Source organism: Prionailurus viverrinus, chromosome F1, assembly GCF_022837055.1.
Source record: "Prionailurus viverrinus isolate Anna chromosome F1, UM_Priviv_1.0, whole genome shotgun sequence".
Classification (NCBI taxonomy): Eukaryota; Metazoa; Chordata; class Mammalia; order Carnivora; family Felidae; genus Prionailurus; species Prionailurus viverrinus.
The window spans coordinates 42,217,167-42,239,925 of NC_062577.1; the positions used below are offsets into that span (position 1 = coordinate 42,217,167).

The 22,759-nt window shown below is 52.2% G+C and overlaps 1 protein-coding gene across 1 annotated transcript in view; it reads left to right on the forward strand.

The window, feature by feature from the left end:
* The first annotated feature begins 894 nt into the window (after positions 1–894).
* The window catches only part of RASSF5 (Ras association domain family member 5), a 66,791-nt gene continuing 44,926 nt past the window's right edge, over positions 895–22,759 (forward strand). The window contains exon 1 of the mRNA XM_047840442.1: positions 895–1,421. Coding sequence (XP_047696398.1) covers positions 962–1,421 — 460 coding nt within the window. The 5' untranslated portion in view covers positions 895–961. The remainder of the gene's footprint in view (positions 1,422–22,759) is intronic.

Sequence of the window (22,759 nt, forward strand, 5' to 3'; positions counted from 1 at the left end):
GAAGGGACAGAGGAGGTTATGAAGCCTGGTCTGGCGCCAGCACAAAAGGACTCTCCGGGTCCCACAAGTGAGCCGTCCATCACTAATACGAAGTAGGGCTTTTGGAGGGGCTGATGTTTCCACAGGAGTTACTAGAGCAGCTGTGGGAGGAGGAGGTTTTGTCTTAGGAAGATAAGCTCTCCCAAGTCCGGGCGATCCAGGGCCCCGGATCATAACCCCAGTCTTCCGGGAAAGGAATATCCTACCAGGCAGGGCTGCCGACGGAGGGGAAATCCAGCGAGAGTGAAAGTCGCACGCGGACAGCCTCGGCCGCCGAGTAGGCGGCTTCCCGCGGTCAGCATCGGAAGCGTCTGCAGCCGCGCGTGCCTCGGCGTCACCGGACTCGGAGCCGCTGCGGGAGCGCAAGCGCCGACGGCGCATTCCCGACCCACGCGGGGCAGGGTGGCCCGGGGTAGGGGGGGGGGGTGCGGCGAGGGGCGCCGAGGCGCACACTCTCCCGTGGGCGGGAAAAGCCGGAGGGTGGCGCGCGGACACGGGCCTCGGGACCTATTCACAGACCCACCCGCAGCTAGTTCCCAAGCCCTTCCTGGCCGCCTGCTCCCTCACCGGGGCGTGTTGGGGTGCGGTTATGGGGGGTATCTGGTTTGGGGGGCCGTGATGGGAGAGGGAAGGAGGCAGGGCTGAGGGCAGACGGCCCGCCCAGCAACGCCTCTTAGCTGCCCCAGCGGTCCCGTCCGCTTGCCGAAGACGCGCCTAAATCCGCGCTCGCTCCCGCGCCCCCAGCCGCTCGGCGGGTCGGCGGATCCCTGGGGCGTCCTTCCTGCCTCGCGCAAGTCTCCCCGCCTCCGCCCCGCCCTGCAGGCTGCGGTCCCTTTAAAGGCGCGCTCGTGTGGGGCCGCCCTTCTCTCGAGGCTGACTCGGGAGCAGCGCCACCGCCGCGAACCGCCGCCGTTGGCCCGGCATGGCCATGGCGTCCCCGGCCATCGGGCAGCGTCCCTACCCGCTGCTCTTGGACCCAGAACCGCCGCGCTACCTGCAGAGTCTGAGCGGCCACGAGCCGCCGCAGCCGCCGCCCCCCGGCCGCTCCTCTCGCCGCTGCGCCCCCGCTCCCCTCTCCACTGCGCGCGGGGCGCACGAGGGGCGCGGCGCCCGGAGGGCTGCCCGGGGGGACCCGGAGCCCCAACCTCGGGCCTCCCGACCCGCTCGCCCTCTCCGGCCTGGTCTGCAGCAGAGGCTGCGGCGGCGGCCTGGGGCGCCCCGGCCCCGCGACGTACGGAGCATCTTCGAGCAGCCGCAGGATCCTCGCGTCCCGGTGGAGCGAGGCGAGGGGCACCGCTTCGCTGAACTGGCGCTGCGGAGCGGCCGGGGCTGGTGTGACCTGTGCGGACGAGAGGTGCTGCGGCAGGCGCTGCGCTGCGCTAGTGAGTGTTGAGGGCATGGCAGGGGAGGGGCGCGCGGGAAGACCGCAGTCCGCGGGCGGGGAACTGCGAGGGGGCTGGGGCAGGAGACAGGGCCATTGACCTTCTCCACTTCGACTAAGGGAGACGCGTCCGGGAGACTCTGCTTCTTAGTCCCCTGCCCGGTATGCTTTAGTGACTGCCTACTGCCCAGGTATGGTGATGCGGTATTTAACAAATAGCTCTGTCCCTGACAGGTACACACTTCGCCCCGCCACACACACACACACACACACACACACACACACACACACACACACACACACACAGGTTGCGGATGACGGCCACGCCGGCAAGGTCATTCCGTTGTATCTCACGCACCTTCTTGCTTTTGCTGTAAGTTCTTGACAGAGGGTTGTGAGACTGGTATTGAGATGGCCCTTAGACCCATGCTTATTAGGGTTAATGGGGAAATGGCTGGTTTGTCGCCTGTGGTACAGGCCCATGGTACATGTCCGCCTATGGCACACCTCTCCTTCAGGGAGCATTGCAGGAACAGGGAAGAGACCTGGTTAGGCTTTGGATGGAAATGGACTGTGAGGTTGAAGCGAACCTGAGGTTACCCTGGACCTGTGCCCCCTCTTGCCTTCCACCTCTGGCCCCTCAAACCTTTGGACTCTGCTCTAATGTTTGGCTGTGTCCTGCCACTGCCTCCCCCTCCCCTCCTCCTCCCCCCTCAACTCTTCGGTTACTGCCCCAGTCACCAGGCTCTAAAATTCCCCAACTCCCTGCCCAATACTTTCCTCCTCGGAGCTCTCAGGCCCCTCCAGGCTTCTTCTGAGCCACACTCTTCTCAAAGCCTGCCTGTGGATCACTGGACACCCAGTGTTGTAGACTTTCTGAGCAAATTTGCAGTCTTCTTGGCAGGGGCGGGGGGCGGGGGGCGGGGGGGGCGTATTATTTTTCTCTTCCTACAGTTAGGTGTGTGTATTTCTTTAAGGGGTGTCCTCTCCCCACCCCCATATTTGAAGTTGCCATGTTTGGTGGAAGATGTCCACATCCATGGGTCTGTGCGTTTATAGAGATAGTTTAAATATCTGAAGTACAAAGCACAGAACATGGCACAACCCCTAGCAAGCATCTCTGGAAATGAGTTGTGGTTTGCATCTTTTCAGCAAAGGCCCTTCCGCCATGACAGCAGGCCCCTGTCTCCCATCCTGCTGCAGCACTGGCCAGGCAGCAGCTACTTCTGCATCAGGAAAACCCTCCCTCGCCTCTCTCTGCAGTTCCCAGCAGAGGCTGTACCCTGTGCCTCTTACTGCAGCTGGCTTTAGGGAAGGAAAGCTCATATTCTAAGCCAGGGTCAAGTGGGAGGGAAGGATCGGAGGGGAAAGTCGGTGTTGCTCCCTCCACCACCTTAACTCACAATTTAGGTGCTGATACAAAAGGAAAGAGCAAAATTTATAGAGGGATGTATTGTGGGTGGAGGGCTGCTGTCACTTGGTAAATGTCCCTGGCTTTCCAGGAGAATCAAATGCAACTTGCCCGTGGATGTGTCGGCAACTTTCGCCCTCTCAAGGGTCCTAGGGTACCTTACCGTGTCCATCAATTCTATAAACGCAGAGAGAGGCAGTATTCTCACTGTCATGGATTTAGTTGTGCTGGAACCCTGGGAAATCTGCTTTATTGGAATTCTACTTTGTACTAAGACATTTGGGGACTGTATCAACTAGAGGTGTCTGAGCACCAGAGAAGGGGCAGAGCTGGAATCAAGGGACTAATGAGCGGAGTCTCTGTTTGTCATTATTAATATTTAACTGGTTGTGGACCTGTGGCTTGATGGGAACAGTTGAGAAATGTTCTGATGTGCAAATGAGCGCTGGCAGGTGAAGACACAGCTGGCCAAACTCACTGAGCATCTTTCTTACAGTTGAAGATCTAATTCCATGATGGGGTTGGTTTGTTTTATCTTTGTTTTGAAAAGTGAGGCTCAAAAATATGGCTTTACAAAGGTAGTACCATGCAGCGATTAAAAGGAGAGACTGAAACCAGAAGAACTGAGTTTGAATCTTTACTCTGCCACTTAATCTCTGTGTGAGTCTGGGCATCTCTGTGCTCTGCTTCCTTGTTTTAAAAAACAGGGATAATGACATACCTAATTCATTGTGTTAATATGAGAATTAAGTGAATTAATATATGTAAAGCGCTTAGCACAGTGCCCTGCAAAAGGCATTATGAACGCTTAGTGCAATATGAATGTTATTATTATCCCCTCCCATCCAACAGCTGTAACAATATGTCTGGGCTCATGACACCTCTTAAGATCACCTTTCCAAGCAGTGAGTACAGTTTTCAAACCCTGCCTGGCTGAGCTAAGTGGGGAAGCGAGGGCCATGAGCATCCCAAGAAGTGCAAGTATTAATTCCCTCTAGAAAGGCCCTTTCTGCCCCTGCCGCGGTTGTGGAACATCTTCATCCTCACTGAATGCCAGTGGCTTAGGGAGCGTCAAGACACTGGTGCCTTGTCTTTATATCACTTGCCTCCAACAAAGTTCCAGGCACAGAGCAGCCTCAGTAAGTAGCAGTTGATGAAGGTGGTGGCTTGTTTTTACTCTTAAATCTCTCTGCTCTTGGAAGTAAGCAAAAGGGCAGTGGTATGCAAATGACATCTGTCTGGGCAGGAGGCTGGCGATGGGTGTTGGCAAAATGGGCTTTTAATAAGGGAGACTGTAAAAAAATTTTTTAATGTTTATTTTTGAGAGAGAGAGAGAGAGAGAGAGAGAGGGAGAATGGCAGAGAGAAAGGGAGACACAGAATCTGAAGCAGGCTCCAAGCTCTGAGCTGTCAGCACGGAGCCCGATGTGGGGCTCGAACTCATGGACCTCGAGATCTTGACCTGAGCGAAGTCTGACTCTCAACCGACTGTGCCACCCAGGTGCCCCTGAGGGAGACTTTTAGAAAGGTGCATGCCTGTCTGTTTAGTGAAAGCCCCTCTAACTTAAGTTTACTCCTTCTAGGTCTATAACTGACTCTGGTTAATGCTGGATTTGCCAACAGGGAGACTCAGAGTTAATATTAATTTCCAGGATTAAAGAAATCATGTTTGTTAGATGGAGAAGGAAATCCAGTGGAGATCGGAAGAGAGACAGAATTTTGTGAATGCATGTGTATGTTTTAGGATGGGGACAGTGGCACTGGTGAGGATCCATTTCCAGCATTCTGGGAGGGCAGTGTCAACAGCAAACAAGCCAGAAACTCACTGGCTGCCCTTTGGCTTTGGTAACAGGTAATGTCCTTTAGAGGTTATGGACCCTGTCTTCTGTAGAAGGCACAGAGAGTTGGCCTTTTACCTTTCATCTAGTTTTGTGGATATGGAAGCCATCCTGGACTATGGAAAGTATGGAAAATGGGGAAACCTAAGACCAGCTCAGCACTCAAGGAGGGATGCTTGGGCATGATGCTAGTGGGTGTCTAGAGTCTTCCTTGAAGGCAGCATCATTCAGAGCTATGAATTGTTAAGTGATTGGAATTACAGGGTTGAAAGGGGGGCCCTGGGGCTCATTGTCTTACCCCTCTTCTGTGATAGATGTTTAATTATGATGTGAATAGGAAGCATTTGCCATGAGACCTCAGGGGCAGGGGACCTTCTGGGGTGAGGGAGACTGATATTGCACAGGGCTCCTTGTCCAGCCCTCCCAGCTCTGTCTTGTCACTTCATTAATGGCTGGGCTCAACCCACCTCTCTGTAAAGACTAGAACCACCCACATGACAGCCACTGGATCGTGTGGAATCCTCTCTGGCCATGAGTTCTTTGTAAAAGGGGTGACTGGGACATTGACACTGAGTTTTCCTGTAGCAGACCTAGAAATCTTGGGCACTTGGAAAGTATTTTATTTGTCCAGCACACCCAGCAGCACTGAAGTGTGTGGCTTGAAGTGTTTTCATTGATTTAGGCTCGTGTTTGGCTGTGGAGGTTAGAGAAACGGACGTTGAGTTGTTGAAGAGAGTAGAATCCCCCACCTGTGATTCCTCCCACTGCTGGCTCTAACTGGGCTCTTCTCTTTGGGTCCTAGTGGTGTGTGTGTGTGTGTGTGTGTGTGTGTGTGTGTGTGTGTGTGTGTGTTTGGGGGCAGAGAACAGACCTGGAATGCTCCGAGGGAGGCTTCTGAGGTCCCCAAGCTGTATCCTGTTTCCTCTCCTCCCTGCTTCCTGTCTTCTCAAAAGATGAAATTGAAAGGATTAAATGTGGGCTTAATTGTCCCCCCTCTTCATCAGAGCATGAAAATTTCTGATTATGGAGGGAAGGGGCTTGAATCCCAGGTACAGTCAAAAATGATTAATGCCACTTGTCTGCCAGCCTAATTAGACTTGGTAATGAACGTGTGTGTTCGCCTGCTGATCCTGCGGAGTTATTAGGTGGAAGTGAATTGTCATCTCCCGTCAGTGCTGAGGGTTTGGTCCGGGATCCTCTCTCTTCCTCCCAAGTTTATCGGTCACTCAGCCTGTGTCAAGCCTGGCAGGCATGCCCTGAGTGACGGAGAAAAGACAGCCCCCAGCTCGGCCCCAAGGGCCCTGCCTGGCTGGTGAAGTGACTTCAGCCACAGAGAGCTGGCTTAGGCCCAGCCCACCTCTGAGCACAGGAAAGATTCTTCACAGGCCAGTCGTGATTTTCCCACGAAGAACCCAAAGGGTTTTCATGCTTGCTTCCATATTCATCCCCAGAATGGCTTCCTGAGGTCAGCACACAGGGATGCTGCCGCCAAGGTCTTACATAGGCAGGGAGGCGTCGATCGTCTGCCTGGCTAGGGGCGGGACAAGGTTAGAACCTCTCAGGTGGGGTGAACGTGACAGACCTTGAAGGCCTTGGAGGCCATCTCAGGTCATTTCCCTCCTTTGGCCGTGCCCAGCATTTCTGTGTCGGAAGCAGCATCCTCCCCCCCTCCCCCCAAGGCTCTTCCATGGAGCCCTCTCTGGCTCCCCGTACCATGCCTCAGTTTCCCCCTGGAAAGAGCAGGTAGCCACTCTTGCTCAGTCCAGGATACTATTAAGGCTGGTGAGGAAGCTGTAAATACACCTCTGGCCTTATTAGAGGCTCTTCCTGTTCGCATTCCTCAGATGACAAGGTGAATAATCTTGGGCAGGTGAGTATTTGTGGGTGCGCAGAGCACGCAGATGGAATGTCTCCCCACCCCCCACCCCCAGACCGAGCTTCAGTCAGCAGCCAGCCTTGCCTCTCACTTGGAGACCTGCTGTGCCGGTGGCCAAGTGCTGTCCATCCCCCAGGCCACCCACCGCCCCGGCACGGTTCTGGCTCCCTGCTGTCTGGGTCGGGAAGTGCCAGAGGCGCTGGCGCTGGGAAGGCCAGCCCTGACCCGGTAGATGGCTGGGCATGTAGTCACTTGTGGTTTTTTTTCCGAGGGATTTGGCAAGCTTCCGTCCACATGTTCAGGGCAGGATCTCCGGGTTGGGAGGGGAGCTGAGCCAGCTTTTAGACTTTGGGGAAAGAGCAAGGAGGCCAAGGGGATGATGTCAGGCAGGGCAGCAGGCTCTCTTCCTTGGGGACACTGGTTTAAGTGGAATAACAGTGGTCATGGGGAGCCCCGCCCCAAGGTCAAGACTATCTTGACTCAGACCAGGGGAGGTGATGCTTGGAAGTTCTCTGAAGCACTGCACACACCATGCTGAGGAGACAGGGGCAGAGCTCGCTGCACCCCAGGAGCTCTGCATGGTGGCCAAGGTGGCCAACAAGTTCATGTGGGGCGTGTTCTAGCCTGCCTGTGGTTCCTGGCATAGAGAAAGTTCTTGAGAGATGCACCTGTAGAAAAGGCAGTGATGCTGGGTTCTCATTTTGCCCTTTTGGGAGGGGAAGGAAGAGGACCAGCAGGGGTCCCTCCTGGCAAGGTAGCCATGCGTGCAGCCTCCCAGGGGACAGTGTCCTGTCCTGATTGAGGGGTCTGGCAACCCCTGGTTTCTGTAGCACATCCCTGATTTTCTTCAGGATTTTCCTACCCTCGCCTACTGCTCTGGCCCCATTAAGGGCATCAGGGAGAAAAGTCCCAGCTCACATTGTACTGAGGGTTTGTAAGAAGGGTGGTGTTGGAAAGTCTAGTCTGTTCATTCCAATGTGTCACTGGGAGGCAGGGAGCAGGGTACGTCACTCACCTGTGACCACAGAGGGGCTGGGTCGTGTTTACTCTGCAGTGGAGGGCCTGCACCCCACCTTCTGCTCCCCCTCCTTGTTTCTTGAACAAACATTTTCAGGGCAGGGCAGATCTTACCCAGATATCTGCAGTGGCTATTGGCTAATGCTGCTAGAAAAATGGAAACTTGGCTTACATGGACCTTTTAGAAATCACACCACCGGGCTGGTCCGGTTGGTTGAACATCCAACTTGGGCTCAGGTCATGATCTCACAGTTCGTGAGTTGGAGCCCCACGTCGGGTTCTCTGCTGTCAGCACAGAGCCTGTTTCGGATCCTCTGTCTCTTCTCTCTGCCCCTCCCCCACTCATGCTCTTTCTCTCTCTCAAAAATAAAGGAGCCATTAAAAGAAAAACACTTAAAAAAGAAAAAAGAAATCGCATCTGAAAGTCAGCCCTAAAAGAAGGATGATATTCTTTGCCTGTTTTTTTTAATCCTTTTGTGTTTTTTTTTCCTTTTGTTGATTTTTTTTTAATCTTGTTATGTTTTGTTTTTACTGGATGCTGGCTCTGGGAAAGAATTATCATTGTGTTTGCTATAGATGCAAATTGGTGTCCTATGAGCCTGGTGGGATGGGAATATTTACGTGGAATGACAAGAGTTGAGAATAACAAGTGTGGGGCAGAGAGAACTTTTATCTCAGAGATGACCTGGCTGAACCTGAAGCCTGTTCTTGTGCCTGGGCTTGTGAGGTGGGCAGGGCTGGTGGGACCATGGCCCCTTCACAGGTGAGAAGGCACAGCCTTCAGGGAGGCAGATGACCTCCGCAAGAGTCAGTAGTGGCAAAATCAGCACCAGAATCCAGCAAGCATTTTGCCTTATGAACTAATGTCCCTGAACATGCGAGTTAGTTGAGCTTCCTCATTCATCTGCCTCCCTTCTGTCAGTGATGCTGAAAGGTCCATAAAAAGAAGTGCAGAGGAAAAAAAAGGGGGTGAGCCAAGGGTGGGTAAGCCACGTGACAGCTGCACAGTCAGCCAGCACCTGGATAACTGAGAGTTGGCTGCACTTAGGCCTGTTTCCAGAGTTTGGTTTCTAAGTAGATCTTCAGCATGTGTAAATCATGAGATCTTTAAACAAAAGGTGAAGTTTTTCTAAGTCCCAAGATAAAAGAAACAAGGGTCTCTCTCTGGCCCTGCCCCACCCCATTGGTGTTTGGAGTATATAGGGGGGTTGGCATGAAAAAGCAGGTAGGAGGTCTCTTCCTGTTCCATGCCTCCTCCTTGCCATGACCCAGGGTCACAGTTCATGACACAGAGCTAACCAGGAACCACAGCGAAGTTAGGCTGAGCCTCAGAAGGGACAGCTAGGATGAAGAAAGTTTGCATAGGGGCTGTGATAGGAACCGAGGTTTGCCTCACAGACCTCTGGTTCCATCCCGGGCAGGAATGTGACCACGTGAGGACGAGCAGATTTGGGGAACCCCCACCTCCTCACTCTCACCCCATCTCTGACTCTCTGTTTGTCCAGATCAGTCTTACATTTGGGTATCATTGCTTATTTTCCTTGCTGACTTGGAGGAAGCTGTTTTTTCCATTCAAATTGAATGGAAGCTGGAGGTTTTGTGGTTTCTGTTGAAACAATTATGTCCTTTCTGCAACTGAGGAAAGGATTTAAAAGAAAACAAAAACCCTCAGAGATGCCTTACTATTCAATGGAACAACAGATTCCAGCTGCAACTTGAGTTTTGAGAGAAAGGATTGAACACACGGTATGTAAATGTCTATTCTGGTGATGTGTATTTTCAAAGGCAATCTGGGGTTACCTCTCTATGAATAGGGCATTTCAAGGTGAGAATATATCGTAGCCCCGGCACTTGAAATAGGGAAGCCTGTCTCTTCAAACTGCGTTGGGCCTGGGCTGGACTCTCTCCTCAGCAGGCAGGTCATCTGGTTGGTGCTTAGATGTTGGGGGGCTATGAGAAGTCATCATACATCTCCCCACCCCTAGATAGTTCTCCTCCTAAAATACCCCTACATTTTTCTTCCTACCCAGTTTTCAAAGGGTCAGGAGTGAAGATTCTAAAGCCTCCCAAGGCCCCTTCCTTCTTCAGTGTCTGCCAGTTCTCTCCTGCTGAGAGAGAACTCGCCAGTGGCTTAACCTGTCAAAGAACAGCTCTGCAATGAGGAGAAAGGAGAAGTGAGAGCAGTATATCCTTGCACCCAAGGGGGGCATTCAGGAGGGGTTTTCCCCCTTACCTGTGACTCATACTAGAAGTTCTCTAGCACACATGTTTCCTTCCCTGAGAGCTGGAATGGGAAGGCCTCCCCTCCCCCCAGCCTGGGCTCACCCGGCCGGAAGTTCCGGACCCCCTTGCTTGGTGGCCCCAAGTGTTGTTTCAGGATCTGGACTCACTTGCCATCCTCTTCTGTGCAGAAGTTGCTGGATAAACTGAGGGGTGGGGGCACAAAAAAAAGGCCAGTGGCAGCCCCATCTCCCTGAGGAAGAATGAGGGAGAAAGAACCAATGTCTGGGCCTGAGAAAGGGTGCCATTTTAGGGCATTTCTGTCTTAAATGAATCACTTATAAACAATGTGCTTTTATTGTCAAGCTTACAAACAAGTTTTTATTGTTACTGCACCAAGTACTGAGGTCCTCAATACTGAGGGGTGATCTAACATGAGGACCTTCTAGCCAGATTTCCTAGGAGGAAGGCAGATGATGGACGGCCTGTTTGAAAGATTTGTTCTACCAACATTTTCTTCTCTAAGTGGGCCCGAGGACATGGCCTTGGGCTAGGATACCGCTCAGCATTCTTTGTGACCTGGGGGCAAACTGCAGCACAGAGGAGCAGATCCAGGTTGGTGGTTGCATGAGGAATAACAGAGCTCACGCCTGAACCCATGGACGTTGACTTCCCGAACCGAATACCATGTGACCAGAGCACAGAGGTGTGAATGCATCTTCATTTCCGAGCACTCCTGAGTCCTCTGCAATGCAGGACATGTGTCCCTCCTTCATCTGAAACTGGCCCCCGCTGGTGGTTGGCAAATGAGTTCTGGAATCTCTGGGCAGCCCGGGAGCAGGCACCCCTCTCCAGCGGCTTTCCTGGAAGGCTGTGCTGCCTGTCTTGGCCTTGGTGACAGGGCCTCTGGGAACTTCCCCATTGGGACTTGGTTGCTTCTGGGAGTCAGTGTTGAGGCAATGATGCCCCGTGAGTACTGTTTCAGGGCAAGAGAACATTCCTGTCCTATTTATGATAGGCTCTATTCTTTTCTTCCTTTCTCTTTCTTCCTTCTTTTGCTCAGAGAGCAACAGACCTCTCTGAGACCTCTCTGAGACCTCTCTCTGCTCAGGTATGTGGGCTCAGATAAATGGTCTGACCCTCTGCCTTTTCATGGGCCCAGTCGGCTGAAAGCCTTCACTCTTCCCCTACCCTGGGCTTAGCATGGGAGGATGTGAATTAGCCCCGTCGTCCCTCAGGAGCCTATATAGCTGGTAAAGCATTATTAATCTGCCATCCCCAAAGAAATCCATTAATGAGCTCTTGGGCCAGGCACATGGTGTGAGATAACTGGTCACTTCTGCTGTCTGTTGAAACTTTGGAGACATTGATTTTCAGGCTCTCAGGCACTCCTGAGGGGTGAAGCTCGAGACAGGCTCTTTCCTGCAGCCTGTTTGGTGGGGGCATTTTTATCTTATCAAGCTAAAAGCCCCAGGAATAGAAAGTTTTCCATTGGGGGAGGTGGAGGGAAAGGACCTTAGCTAGGAAGGAGAAGGCATTGGTCAGGCTGTGCTGGTGCAGGGGCCCGCGTCCCAGGTGCCTGTGACTTCCTCTGGGAAAAGCAGCTGGCTGGGCTGATTGGAGCAAACCCCCGTCACAGGAGGGCCCCGGGATCCTCCCAGGGCTAGTGACTCTCCACTCATCGCTCCATCCCTGCCGGCTGGCCTGGAAAAAAGGCATCGATCTCCTGCAGCGGGATGACCGAGGGCGGGGGTGAGGAGGCGGCCACTGCCTGCTTCGGCCCAGTTATGGCGAGGCTCCAGCGCCTCTTCTGCAGGCTCCCCAAGAGCCGCTCTGGATCGAAGAGGCTCCAGGCCCTGCAGAAGTTCTGCCACGAGGCCCGGCTGGCTCGCGGTACGTCCAAGGTGCTCCAGCTAGGGGCCCTCGGGGGTGGGGGGTGGGGTTCTTGGGTTCCAAGGCCTCAGCCTAGGGGCCTTTTCCATGAGGAAGGAAGGCCAGGAGACCTCTTGCAGCCTAGAATTTGCCGCTGAGCTCAGCACCACTCCTTGGCCCTCCTGACGCCCCAGGGGCCAAAGCTCAGGCACTGCCACCCTGCCAGCTTTAGGTGGAATGGCAGGTCTGACAGTACACGGGCAGCCCGTTTCATAGGCCCAGGTTGGCTGTGGGTTCTAACAGCTCTTCCTCAGCTGAAAATTAAGGCCAAGAAGTCATCTTAATCTGGGCCCCTGAGCTGTTGGAAGATGGGCACTTGGATGACACCGTTTTAGTCCTGAGGGGCCTGAAACCTTGCCACACTGCAGAGTCAGCCTCCCAAGGACCCAGGGGCGGTGACGTTTCCTAGGCAGGGGTTTCTCATCTCCAGGGTTAGGGGAGGTGCCTGTGTGGCCCCAATGCAAGCTTTGTGGGGCTAGGGACTACTGGCCAGGACACAGGGGACAGGAGCCCAGCCTCAGGCGATGTCTGGGCTCCAGTTTCTTTCCCTGAGCACTAGTTAGTGGGGGAACAGTCCTCGCCTAGGGAAGGATAAGGGCATAATATGGAAGATAAGAAGGAGAGACAGTAACAAATTTTCATGGAAACTTAGGTTGTCCTAATTTCTTTCTCTCTATCTTTCTTTCTTTCTCTCCCTTTCTTTCTTTTTCTTTCTTTTCTTTCTTTCTTTCTTTCTTTCTTTCTTTCTTTCTTTCTTTCTTTCTTTTCTTTCTTTAAATGTTTGCTTATTTTTGAAAGAGCACAAATGGGAGAGGGGCAGAGAACCCAAAGCAGGCTCTGTGCTTACAGCAGTGAGCCCAATATGGGGCTTGAACTCACGAACCTCGAGATCATGACCTGAGCTGAAGTCGGACACCCAACTGACTGAGACACTCAGGTGCCCGTATACTTCCTTTTTTTCAAAGAGAGAGCGCTGAGGCCAACCAAAGTTGGGGGCCTGGGCACCTGCCTTCAGCTTATGGTTTTTCTGCTGTGTCATGCTATCTCAGTATCCTACAGCCCCTTCTACCAAAGAGTCAAAGCACTTATGTTTGTTTGTTTATTTTTAACATGTCGTATTCCCTCCAGATCCCTGTGCAGTGGGAGTGCAAAGGGGATTATGTTATTTCACAGATGTGACGGCTCAGGGAAGTGAGGCCCCTTGTTAGGGACCAGGAATACACAGCCAGGCCTGGGACGCCTTGCCCTAGATTCTACTCATCTTCTGACCATTTGCTGCTTCCCTTTGATGGCTGGATCTTTGGAGCACAAAGCTTTCCTTGGGGCTCCCTGCCCCATTTGTCTCCCCACTGTTCTCATACACATTCAGGAATTGGAGGGACATCCAGTGGGTCACGGTGCTGAGTTTTAGAGATGGAACTAAACTGAACAGCCATCTCTGGGCTGAGATTTCGGAAGCAGAGTTTAAAAGACAACGTGGTCTTGACTCTGGAGAATTTGATTTTTTCCTGATTGATGTTTTACCTCTGGAGAAGTGGGAATTTTAATTCAACTTGACCTAATCCCCATTTGGAGACAAATACTCTTAGCCAGCCTGCATAATTTATCCTCATCAGTGGCTCATGCATACTGCGGCCCTCCACGAGAAGACAGCTGGATGCTGAGTTCCTCAATTTAAACCCTCACTTGCGTCTTCCTGTTCATCCTCCCTCCCGCAAGAATTATTCCACAGATCATTCCCTTGCTCCTTTGCTATTCAGCCCAAGGAGTTATATAGATTTAAGAAAATCAATCAGGCTTGGAGTGGCAGCATTAAGGTCAGAGAAATTGCCGCACTGTGGCTACAGTGTGCTCGTTGAACTCGTGTTAGCATTTAGACTTAATGGATGGGAAGAGGGGAGACAGGGCGCTCAGCGATGATGGCAGCGGTAGACAGTGGGCTGCAGATTTCTAGAAGAGCTGACTTGCAGGAATCCGTGAGCAGCCTGCAGTGTGGCCTTTAAGAAAACCAGCGTGGAGCCAAGCTGAATTGAGTCTGGACCTCGGATTCCTGGCAGGAGGGCCTTCCTCATACAGATGAACCTCTCTGAGCCTTGGTTTTTCCCAGTGTAAGCTGGGCAAAGAATTCTGACCTCAAGTTGGTGTCACATGGGTTAAACATGACATTGGATGTAAACCAGTTGACGTGATGCAGGTCCCTTGTTGGCAGCTGCTCCCAGAAAGACTCTCAGTAACTGTTCCCAGTGGGTCCTCTGTGCGAGCCCCCTGCTGGGGTGCTCTGCCATCACACCTGGGTCGGGTGTGCTAGCTGCCTGCACCTCAGTGAAAGAGATGGGGTTTGGAGGTTGCCTGGGCAGAAGTGGAGGAGAGGCATGAAACTCAAACACTCTCTCTGGAAAAATTCCTATCATTGAGTTTACCGCACCACTTAATTAACAAGCAAGGCTAGATTAGCCCACCGGGCCTCATTAGAGCTAAGCAAGCATGTTGCCAAGGAATAAGTCATCTATCATTTTAAAAGGCTTCTCCGGGGTCAGCGGAAACGGCCTGGGTCTTTCCAGGAATCTCTGGTGGTCCTGGCTACAGGGACACAGCTGTAAAGAAGCTTTTGTGTGTCTCCTGCAGAGAGCGCCTCAGACGCAATCTATTTACTTTTCTCCTCACTGCCAAAAGTCTCCTTTCACCCGGTGGGTACTTTGCATGCAAGTGACATCAAAGCAGGTGTGGAAAGACCAGTTGGGTGCAGCAGACTGGTTGTCCCATAAAGGACTGAGCCTGTTTGCTCCTGGGCTTCTGTGACCTCCTGGCTCTCTGATCGGGCATACCTCCGAGCATACACCTGCCTGCACATTCATATCTGCACATCTGTCTAAGCTTCCTCTGCTGCCCTGTAGTCGCAGACACCCAGGCACAACCTCTTGCAGACTTATTTAGTTGTTCTTGTCCTTGGGGTCTGTGGGACACTCAGAAATCCACTCGAGGGGCGCTTGGGTGGCTCGGTCAGTTGAGCCTCCGACTTTGGCTCAGGTCATGATCTTGCAGTTCGTGTGTTCGGGCCCCTCGTCAGACTCTGTGCCAACAGCTCGGAGCCTGGAGCCTGCTTTGGATTCTGTGTCTCCCTCTCTGTCTATCCCACCCCCACTCACGCTTTCTCTCTCTCTCTCTCAAAAATAAGTAAACATTAAGAAAAAATTTAAAAATATATGTATACTCGAGGCTAGCAAGAGGTTAGACTACCCTTTGCCCCTTCTCAGAGATGGTATCTGCTTTAAAAATAATCAAATAGAAGCAAAACAAGAAACAAAAAACCCTCAAGCTCCTTGTTCCATATCTGCCCCTCACTGCTAGAGACCGCGTCCTTTATCAGCTACCCAGACACCTCCTGTGTCTTCACAGGGGCCCCCAGGGGTGGGTGGAGAGGAACCTGAGTCCCCGGGGGTGGGGAGGACCCCACCTGCTTTGTCTCTCTTACACCCAGAGCAAAGTGACACATGCCTAGAGGAGACAGAGGCCCCTCCTGAGCAGGCCTGAAGCTGAGAGGGCATCTGGCCTCTCCACACTGGCTTTGGATACTGTGGGCTTGTTACTATTTGTAAAACTCCCTTAAGCCCAACTGCCTACAATGTTTAAAAAATTTTTTTCTTAAGGTGCTCTGGCAATAGGATTTATTTTTTTCCATGGTGGTAATCAAAATAGGACATACCTGTATATATGTGTGTGCGTGTGTATATATGTATCATCTGCTTGTTCCTATTATGGAATATTATGTTCCTATTATGGGTATAATGTGCTACCCTTTAGAACAGTGGTTCACTTTAGAAGGCCCTCAAAAAATGCATGTGGGATGAATGCATGCATGTGCACATGAAAAACTAATAACTAGATTTATGTGGAAAGACAGGGCCTAACTGTATAAAAAGGTTTAATACTCTGTGTCTCTCTGAGCTCATGTGTCCTGATGGGTGCACATACTCTAATCGCCCCTGTTGAAAAATTGTACCGTATCTTTACACTTCTATCTGTGTGGCCATACCCTAAATACAACTTGAACTTTTTTGGATATGGTGTCCCAGGATCCAGATGACAAATCTACAGACACTTGCACACGAAGAATGAGATCTATTGGGCTTTCCCACCCTGGGATCCCGCCTGATATCATTTACTTTGACTTTCCCCAGAATGTATTGCTTCTTACTATTATTGACCAAAGCGGGGAGGAGTCTTGGAGATGCTCTGTGATATCCCACTGAGGGCCTGCAGACTCGCCCACTTCTATTTTTTCTTCATCCACATCTTGTCCCCACCACCACTGTCATCAAGAAACTGCTGCATGGGGCCACAGTGCTGCAATGCCACTCATAACATAGGGGTGTATCTCTTTAAGGTACTTGAAGCATTATTGGGAAACATAGTGCATATAGAAATATACTACAAAAATGTTTTCAATCATCCAGTGGATTAATTAATGGGGCACCTGGGTGGCTCAGTTGGTTAAGCGACCAACTCTTGGTTTTGGCTCCAGTCATGATCTCACAGTTCATGGGTTTGAGCCCCACGTTGGGCTCTGTGCTGACAGCGTGGAGCCTGCTTGACATTCTCTGTCTCCCTCTCCCTCTGCCCCTCCCCTGCTCGCGCTTACGCACACTCTCTTTCCCTCTCTTAAGATAAATAAACATTAAAAAAAGATTCATTAAAATACAAACTATTAAAAAATAGTTTCACTGTTGCAAAAAGACTGAATCAACTTAAAAGTAGAATTAACTGTAGACAACTGTGAGAATTATGGCTACGGTAGAGTGTCAATGTTATAAACATAGGAAGTAGGTAATATAGTGAAAGCCAGGGGGTGGGGACAGAAGAGGACAGAGGGAGCAGTCTGGCATATAGTTCTAGCAGAGGGTCAGTTAGTACCAGCTAAGGCTGAAGCACGCATTGTTAAAAGTGGCTCAACCCTATTAAGGTTGTGTATAATTTTAAACATATACACACATATGCACAGGACGGGAAGCATACAAATATACTTCAGGGTGCAGCACCCACAGACTGAAGTGGCACGAAACAGACCACATAGGAAAGGTACACTGGGGTTAGGCCCACGTCTGCGGCCTCACTGGGCACAGGGAGGGAGGGCACCGTCTGACGCTTCCCTTGCTTCCTGTGTCATCTGTCTGAACTTGCGAACTGACCGGCCCTCCCTTGTTCCATCCGCCCCTCCCCGAATTCCCCCAGCCCACACCCCCGGCCTGGAAGGACACAGTACCTTCTTTTTGTTGGTGCTTTTGGCCTCGGGATGTGAAGTTAGAGACAGATGAGTAATGGGCCTGCCCAAGAGGCATGCCCACCCACACCCTCCCACATGGGGCAGGATTGTGCCTCTGCAGGCCAGCCCGGCACCCAGTGTCAGCCAGGCTCTCGGGGGACGAGTCAGGGGAGAAGCTAGGCTCGGGGCATGAACAGCTGATACATGAGGCCCAAGGACCAAGGTCCCAGAAAGACTCTTAGTATCCCCTTTGGTGCCTAAGCAACTGGGCAGGACCTTTTGCCTTTCCCTTCAGTACAAAAGTGTCGCTCAAAAGTGCACATCAACCCCACCCAGCCCTGCCATGCATCTAACCCATCCGGTCACTTTGGGGGAGGGTGGAGACCAAGATCTTGGGGTGGCCTCCCGCCCTCAGTTCAACTGCATCCCAACCTTACCTCCTGAGCACTTTCCCTCCTCAGCATGCCTGACCTGGGGGAGCCTGCTGCCATATAGCCTGCCCACCCCAGCCCTCTATTTCACATGGGAACTGAATATCTGCTCCAGGCTTAAGCGTGTCCAGGCATACCCCTCTTGGCTCTTGCCACAGCGACATCTGCCTCAGTGCGCCCAGCTGCCCACCTCACTTGTCCGTGGGAGTGACCCATAATCTCTGACCTGAGACATGGGCCTGGCTTCCAGGTCGCTCCTCTCCACTACATCGACCCTTCCTGCTAGCTTCCTGGCTTGCTTTCCGGCACATTCTATGGGCTCTGTGTGTGTGTGTGTGTGTGTGTGTGTGTGTGTGTGTTGGATTGGGGTTGTACAGTGGAGGGGGGGCAGTTGTGTGTCTCCAGGCCATCCAGGCTGGGGGTGGGGAGGGAGTGCTGAGCGCCCTCAGGGGTGGCCTGTCCTCTGAAACAAGGGACTGGAAGTATATGGTCTCAACAAGCCAGGGGTTCGAGGACTTCCTGGAAACATACAGATGCAGATGTCCTAAGCTGGCTGCCTGACCCTCGGAGTGGGGAGTTTCCATTCCTTTGCTCCACCCTCGCTAGGAGTGTAGCCAGGAGTATGAAAAAATGTATAGATCGTGTTGATCTTGGCAATTGCCACGACCTCCAGACTTGACAAATCACAGTCTCTCTACCTTCCTGCCCTCCAATACACCCCTCTCCCCACCGCCATCATGTCCCTGCCCTGCTCCTCTGGGCCCATCAAAGGAAGGGCAGGAGGGAGGCTGGAGCAGGTAGGAGGAACTTCTTGGAAAGTTGCCTGACTCTTACCACTGTAATACCTTGGAAGAAGACCCCAAAACGGAGAGGTTTTTTTGGCTGGCATCACATGCTGAAGCAGGGTACCCAGACTCCGGAATCCCATAGTGTTGAAAATGACAGCTATCATTTACTGAGCACCTACTATGGTTACCAGGCAATACTGGATGCTTTACATACGTTCTCTTTGATGTTGGCAACAAATCTGCTGGCAAGGGAGATACTGCTAGCTCCATTTTGCAGATGAGGAAGTTGAGACTAAATAAATCCCATATTTTACTGAGATTAAGCAAATTGTCCAGGCACATCATAGTCAATTGGAAGCAGAGCTTGGGTTCAAACCCTGATCTGAGTAACTCTGGAGGCCAGACTCATTCCCTAGCTCCTGATTAAGTGCTCCGTCCCCTGCACCTGTTCGCAAAGACCTCTGTCATACACGGCAAGCAGTGTCCTTAAGGCACCTGTGCTCTAAGGATTTCTGATTTACTGCTGCTGAGTGGATGCACTTTGGTGCCTCTGTGAGGCAGCTGGTGCTGGGAGCCCGGTGTCCATTGTGCTTGCTTTCCTGCCATCGTCATCTGTCTGTGTGATGAGGTGGTTGGCTCCGCTGTGGTGTCATGGAGAGCAGAGATACCGAGGCTGGGCCTCTTTGAGTGGGAGAGGCCGAGAGCCCACTGCTCGTGGAGCTTGACCGTGGCTGATGAACGAGCCTCTCTGGTGACGCTGCCCGGGGATCTCAGCACAAGAACTGCTGTTGCCCAAATAGTTGAGTCTTCCAGCTGTGGCATCCCGGAGATAAAGGGGCCGTGTTTGAAGAGCCGGTCCAGGGCAGGCAGACAGGATGGGTGGGGTTCAGAGCTCCCAGGCTGAGTGGCTGGGGCTGGAACTGTGAACTGGTACTTCCCAGGACCAGGTGGAGACCTCAGGGAGGGGTGCTATGGCCATTACCTGCTGGGGCAGAGGGAAAAAGCACTCCTGCTCAAATCCCTTTGACTGACACTGTTTTATGGGTTTGGAGCACACTACTGGGAGTGGCTCCCAGTGCAAGAATGGGGGACGCTCGAAGGGTCCTGAGAAGGTCTGAGAAGGGACCCCCGCCACTGAGGACTGTCCCCACTGACTTGCTCTGGAGGGCCAGGACAACCCTTACTTCTGTTTTTTAAAAACTTATGTTAACACTGTGTTTTTCCAATGCACTTTTGTTTGTTTTGTTTTTTCAGATTTCTCTGTAGTGCCTCAGAACAAAATTATTTTAAAACTAAAAGCCACTTGTGTGCTTGCTTTGAAATGACTTAGCTGGGGGAAGGTTGGTGAAACTGTAGATCATCCGCCAGGAGCTGAGTGGGGTAAGGAGTCTGCCTGGCAAGGCAGTGCCGGGGGTGGGGGTGGGATGTTGGCTGAGGTCCCCCCACCCCCATGCAGTGCTCTGCACCAAGAACCCCATTGAATCCTCCTGGACGCCCTAGGAGCTCATTCCCGTTTTATGCTTGACGAGATTAATGCTCAGAGAAGTGCAGTAACTTATCCAAGGTCATGGAGCTGGCTGAGTGTGACTGAAGACCAGGCCTACCTCAAAGTCCATTCTCTGGCCATCACACCGCAGTACAGGCCAGGTCCCTGAAGGTGGAAAGGGGGAGGGAGAAAAGTTTGTTCGGAGGCTGACCTTCTCCAAGAAGGCCTGGGGTACCCAGAGAATGGGTGTGGGGCTCCTAGATTCACAGGCTGTCATGCTTTCCCCTTGGGCCTCAGAAGTGGCTGTGGTCATTCAGGGCAAGAAGCTGGTCTTCGCTGACCTGGGAGTGACCCCGAGGGAGGCCTGTGGGCCCACTGCAAACCAGGCTCTGTACCCTGGGTGCCAGCCTCCGCCCTCACCCCAGGCCTTAGCCTCAGGGCAGTTAAGTAGAGAGCTCCACATTACCTCAGCGTCTTACGTGCAACTCTGGGGTGAGAGGGCAAAGAGTTCCTTATCAGCCTTCCAGCCTTCCGAACTCAAATAAATTTCAGTTTTAAGCCACTAGTTCAAGGTACTTTATTACAACAACTGGGAAACTAACACAGTCTGGGTGCTGAGGGTGGGTCCTAGGAACCTTCTCTCCGTCCTGGCTCAGGGGTCCCTCCTTGGAGAAGGACCCCTCTTATGATTTGTCTCCATCATTTCTCCTTACAGTCACGTCCTCTGTTTCCAGAAGCGCCTCTTCCAGGACCTGGAGGCACGTTTATTTTCCTCAAACTATCCCCAAGAATGCGGCCAGGGGTTATAGCTGGAAGGGAAGGATGGAGACCGGAAGGGATGATAATTCTCTTTTATAGATGACAGTACTAAGGTCAAGAAATACCAGTTCTTGGGGCGCCTATGGGGCTCAGTCAGTTAAGCGTCCGCCTCCTGATTTTGGCTCAGGTCATGATCTCACGGCCGTGAGATTAAGCCCCGCACGGGGCTCTGCACAGAGCGTAGAGCCTGCTTAAGCTTCTCTCTCTCCATCTGTCCTTCTCCCCTGCTCGCTCTCTCTCTCTCTCTCTCTCTCTCTCTCTGTCTCTCCCTCTCTCCCTCTCTCTGCCCTTGCCCCGCTCTTGCATGCTCTATCTCAAAAAAATAAAAATAAAATAAAGATGCAAGAAATGCTGTTCTCTCTAAGATACTTCTATTAGAACCAAGGAATGTCGCTCCCTAATCTTTGCTGCCTCTTGTCGGGAGATTCTTGTCCTGTCCTCTTTTTGATGTCAGAGCTCCCTGCCTCCTCTTGGCCCTTGTGATGTGGAAATATGAGTCGTCTGGAATCTGATCCATTCTTCAAGGTCCCCAGAGCCTCCCTCACCAAGAAACCTTCCCAACTGCTGTGGCTGGCAGGGGTCTCTGTCCTCTGAACAGGTTTCCTGGATCTGTGCTGTCTTCCTCATTAGTTATCTCTTCACACATGGGTCCTGTCTGCCCAGGTAGCCTGACTCCCCCAGAAGTCTTATCTTATTCATCGTTATCCTCGAGTGTGGGGAGGTCTGTGCTCAAGACATTAGAGTTGTTACCACAGATGGTGGTTCTGGCTGTTCAGGGAAGCTTGGGCCGTTCCTGGGGGCCTCTGTGTCCCTGTGTTACCCAAGGTCTCTCTCCCTTTCCGTGTCCAGATTGAGCGCCAGTTGAAGGCTGTGGAGGGCAATGAATACCAAGGAGATGGCTTAGCAGTACTTGCGATGAGCTGTCTTGAGGGAAAGATGGCTCGTGGGGGTTAACCACTGGGTCCCAGTGGAACATGCCTCTGCCTTTGGAATCCCATGGATCTTCCCACTCGGAGCACATCAGGCCCGCAGGCTGCTGGCTGTGGCTTGTGGGGCTTGCTTCCGCGTTTGGAGAAGGGCGTGGGGGCTCTGACTTCATCTCTGCTGGCTGAAAAGACCTGCGCTTAGCATTTCCAGGGGGCCTGGAAGTATCAAGATGTGTTTCAGTGGTTTTGCTACAGTCTGTGATTACACGGTCTGATGGAACAAAGTCATCGGTGCTCAAATGTGCTTTTTATAAAATCCCCAAATATTCTCCCTGGAGTCTTCTGTCCTCTAGCTGTATCCAGCTCAGCATCAGGACTGTAAAAGAAAATCTTTCTGAGGTTTGGTGCTGTTTTCAGGGTGTGTGTGTGTGTGTGTGTGAGAGAGAGAGAGAGAGAGAGAGAGAGGGAGAGAGAAACAGAGCAGAGACAGAGCACAGAGAGAGAGAGAGAGAGAAACAGAGCAGAGACAGAGCACAGAGAGAGAGAGAGAGAGAAACAGAGCAGAGACAGAGCACAGAGAGAGAGAGAGAGAGAGAAGGACATGATGCACGGGTGGACATACAAAGCCTGAGTCAACGGTACCAGAAGTTCAAAGAAGAGATTGGAAGACATCCTCCTGCCTTACGACGCTTTCCCATTTGTGGGTTGGTGGCAGCTCTTGTTTGCTGTCGAGTTGGGAGAACTTCTAGTCTTTTCTTCTCTTCCTTGTTTCCACTTCTTGGCAGCCCCAGAGCATTCTTCATCGCTCAGAGTGCTGCCAGAAGCTGTACAGGTGTGTTCCCAGAGCAGAGTCTTGGAACAATGCTTCTCTGTGTGGACTCTGGCCTCGGTGCTGCCTTATCAAGGCCCCGGCATTTCTGGGCACTGTGGGCAGGGGAGACTTGGCCTGCATATCCCCCTGTGCCCTTCACCCCACTAAGAGTGAGGCCATCCCTGTGTGGGGCAGAGATCTACTGGGGGGCCCAGAAATACATGTGGGCACTTGGAAGTGTAGGGTTCATACCTCAGACAATGGCTTCACCATTCTGTCTCCAGGTGAGGGGATGGCTTGTAAGGAGGAGAGTCAGGAAGGCCTGGACAAGGGCAGGGTCTGAAGGAGGGGATATTGGTGGCATTCGGGCATGAGGGGGATAAGCAAGAGAGCTTCTAAATGCTATTCCAGAATGGTGGCTGAGAGCTTGAGACCACTGATTGAGTCAGATGGTCTCAGGGTTCCGGAATCTCTGTGTGTCCCCACATTTCTGAGAATGCTCCCCTGCAGACATTAGTGGCAAAA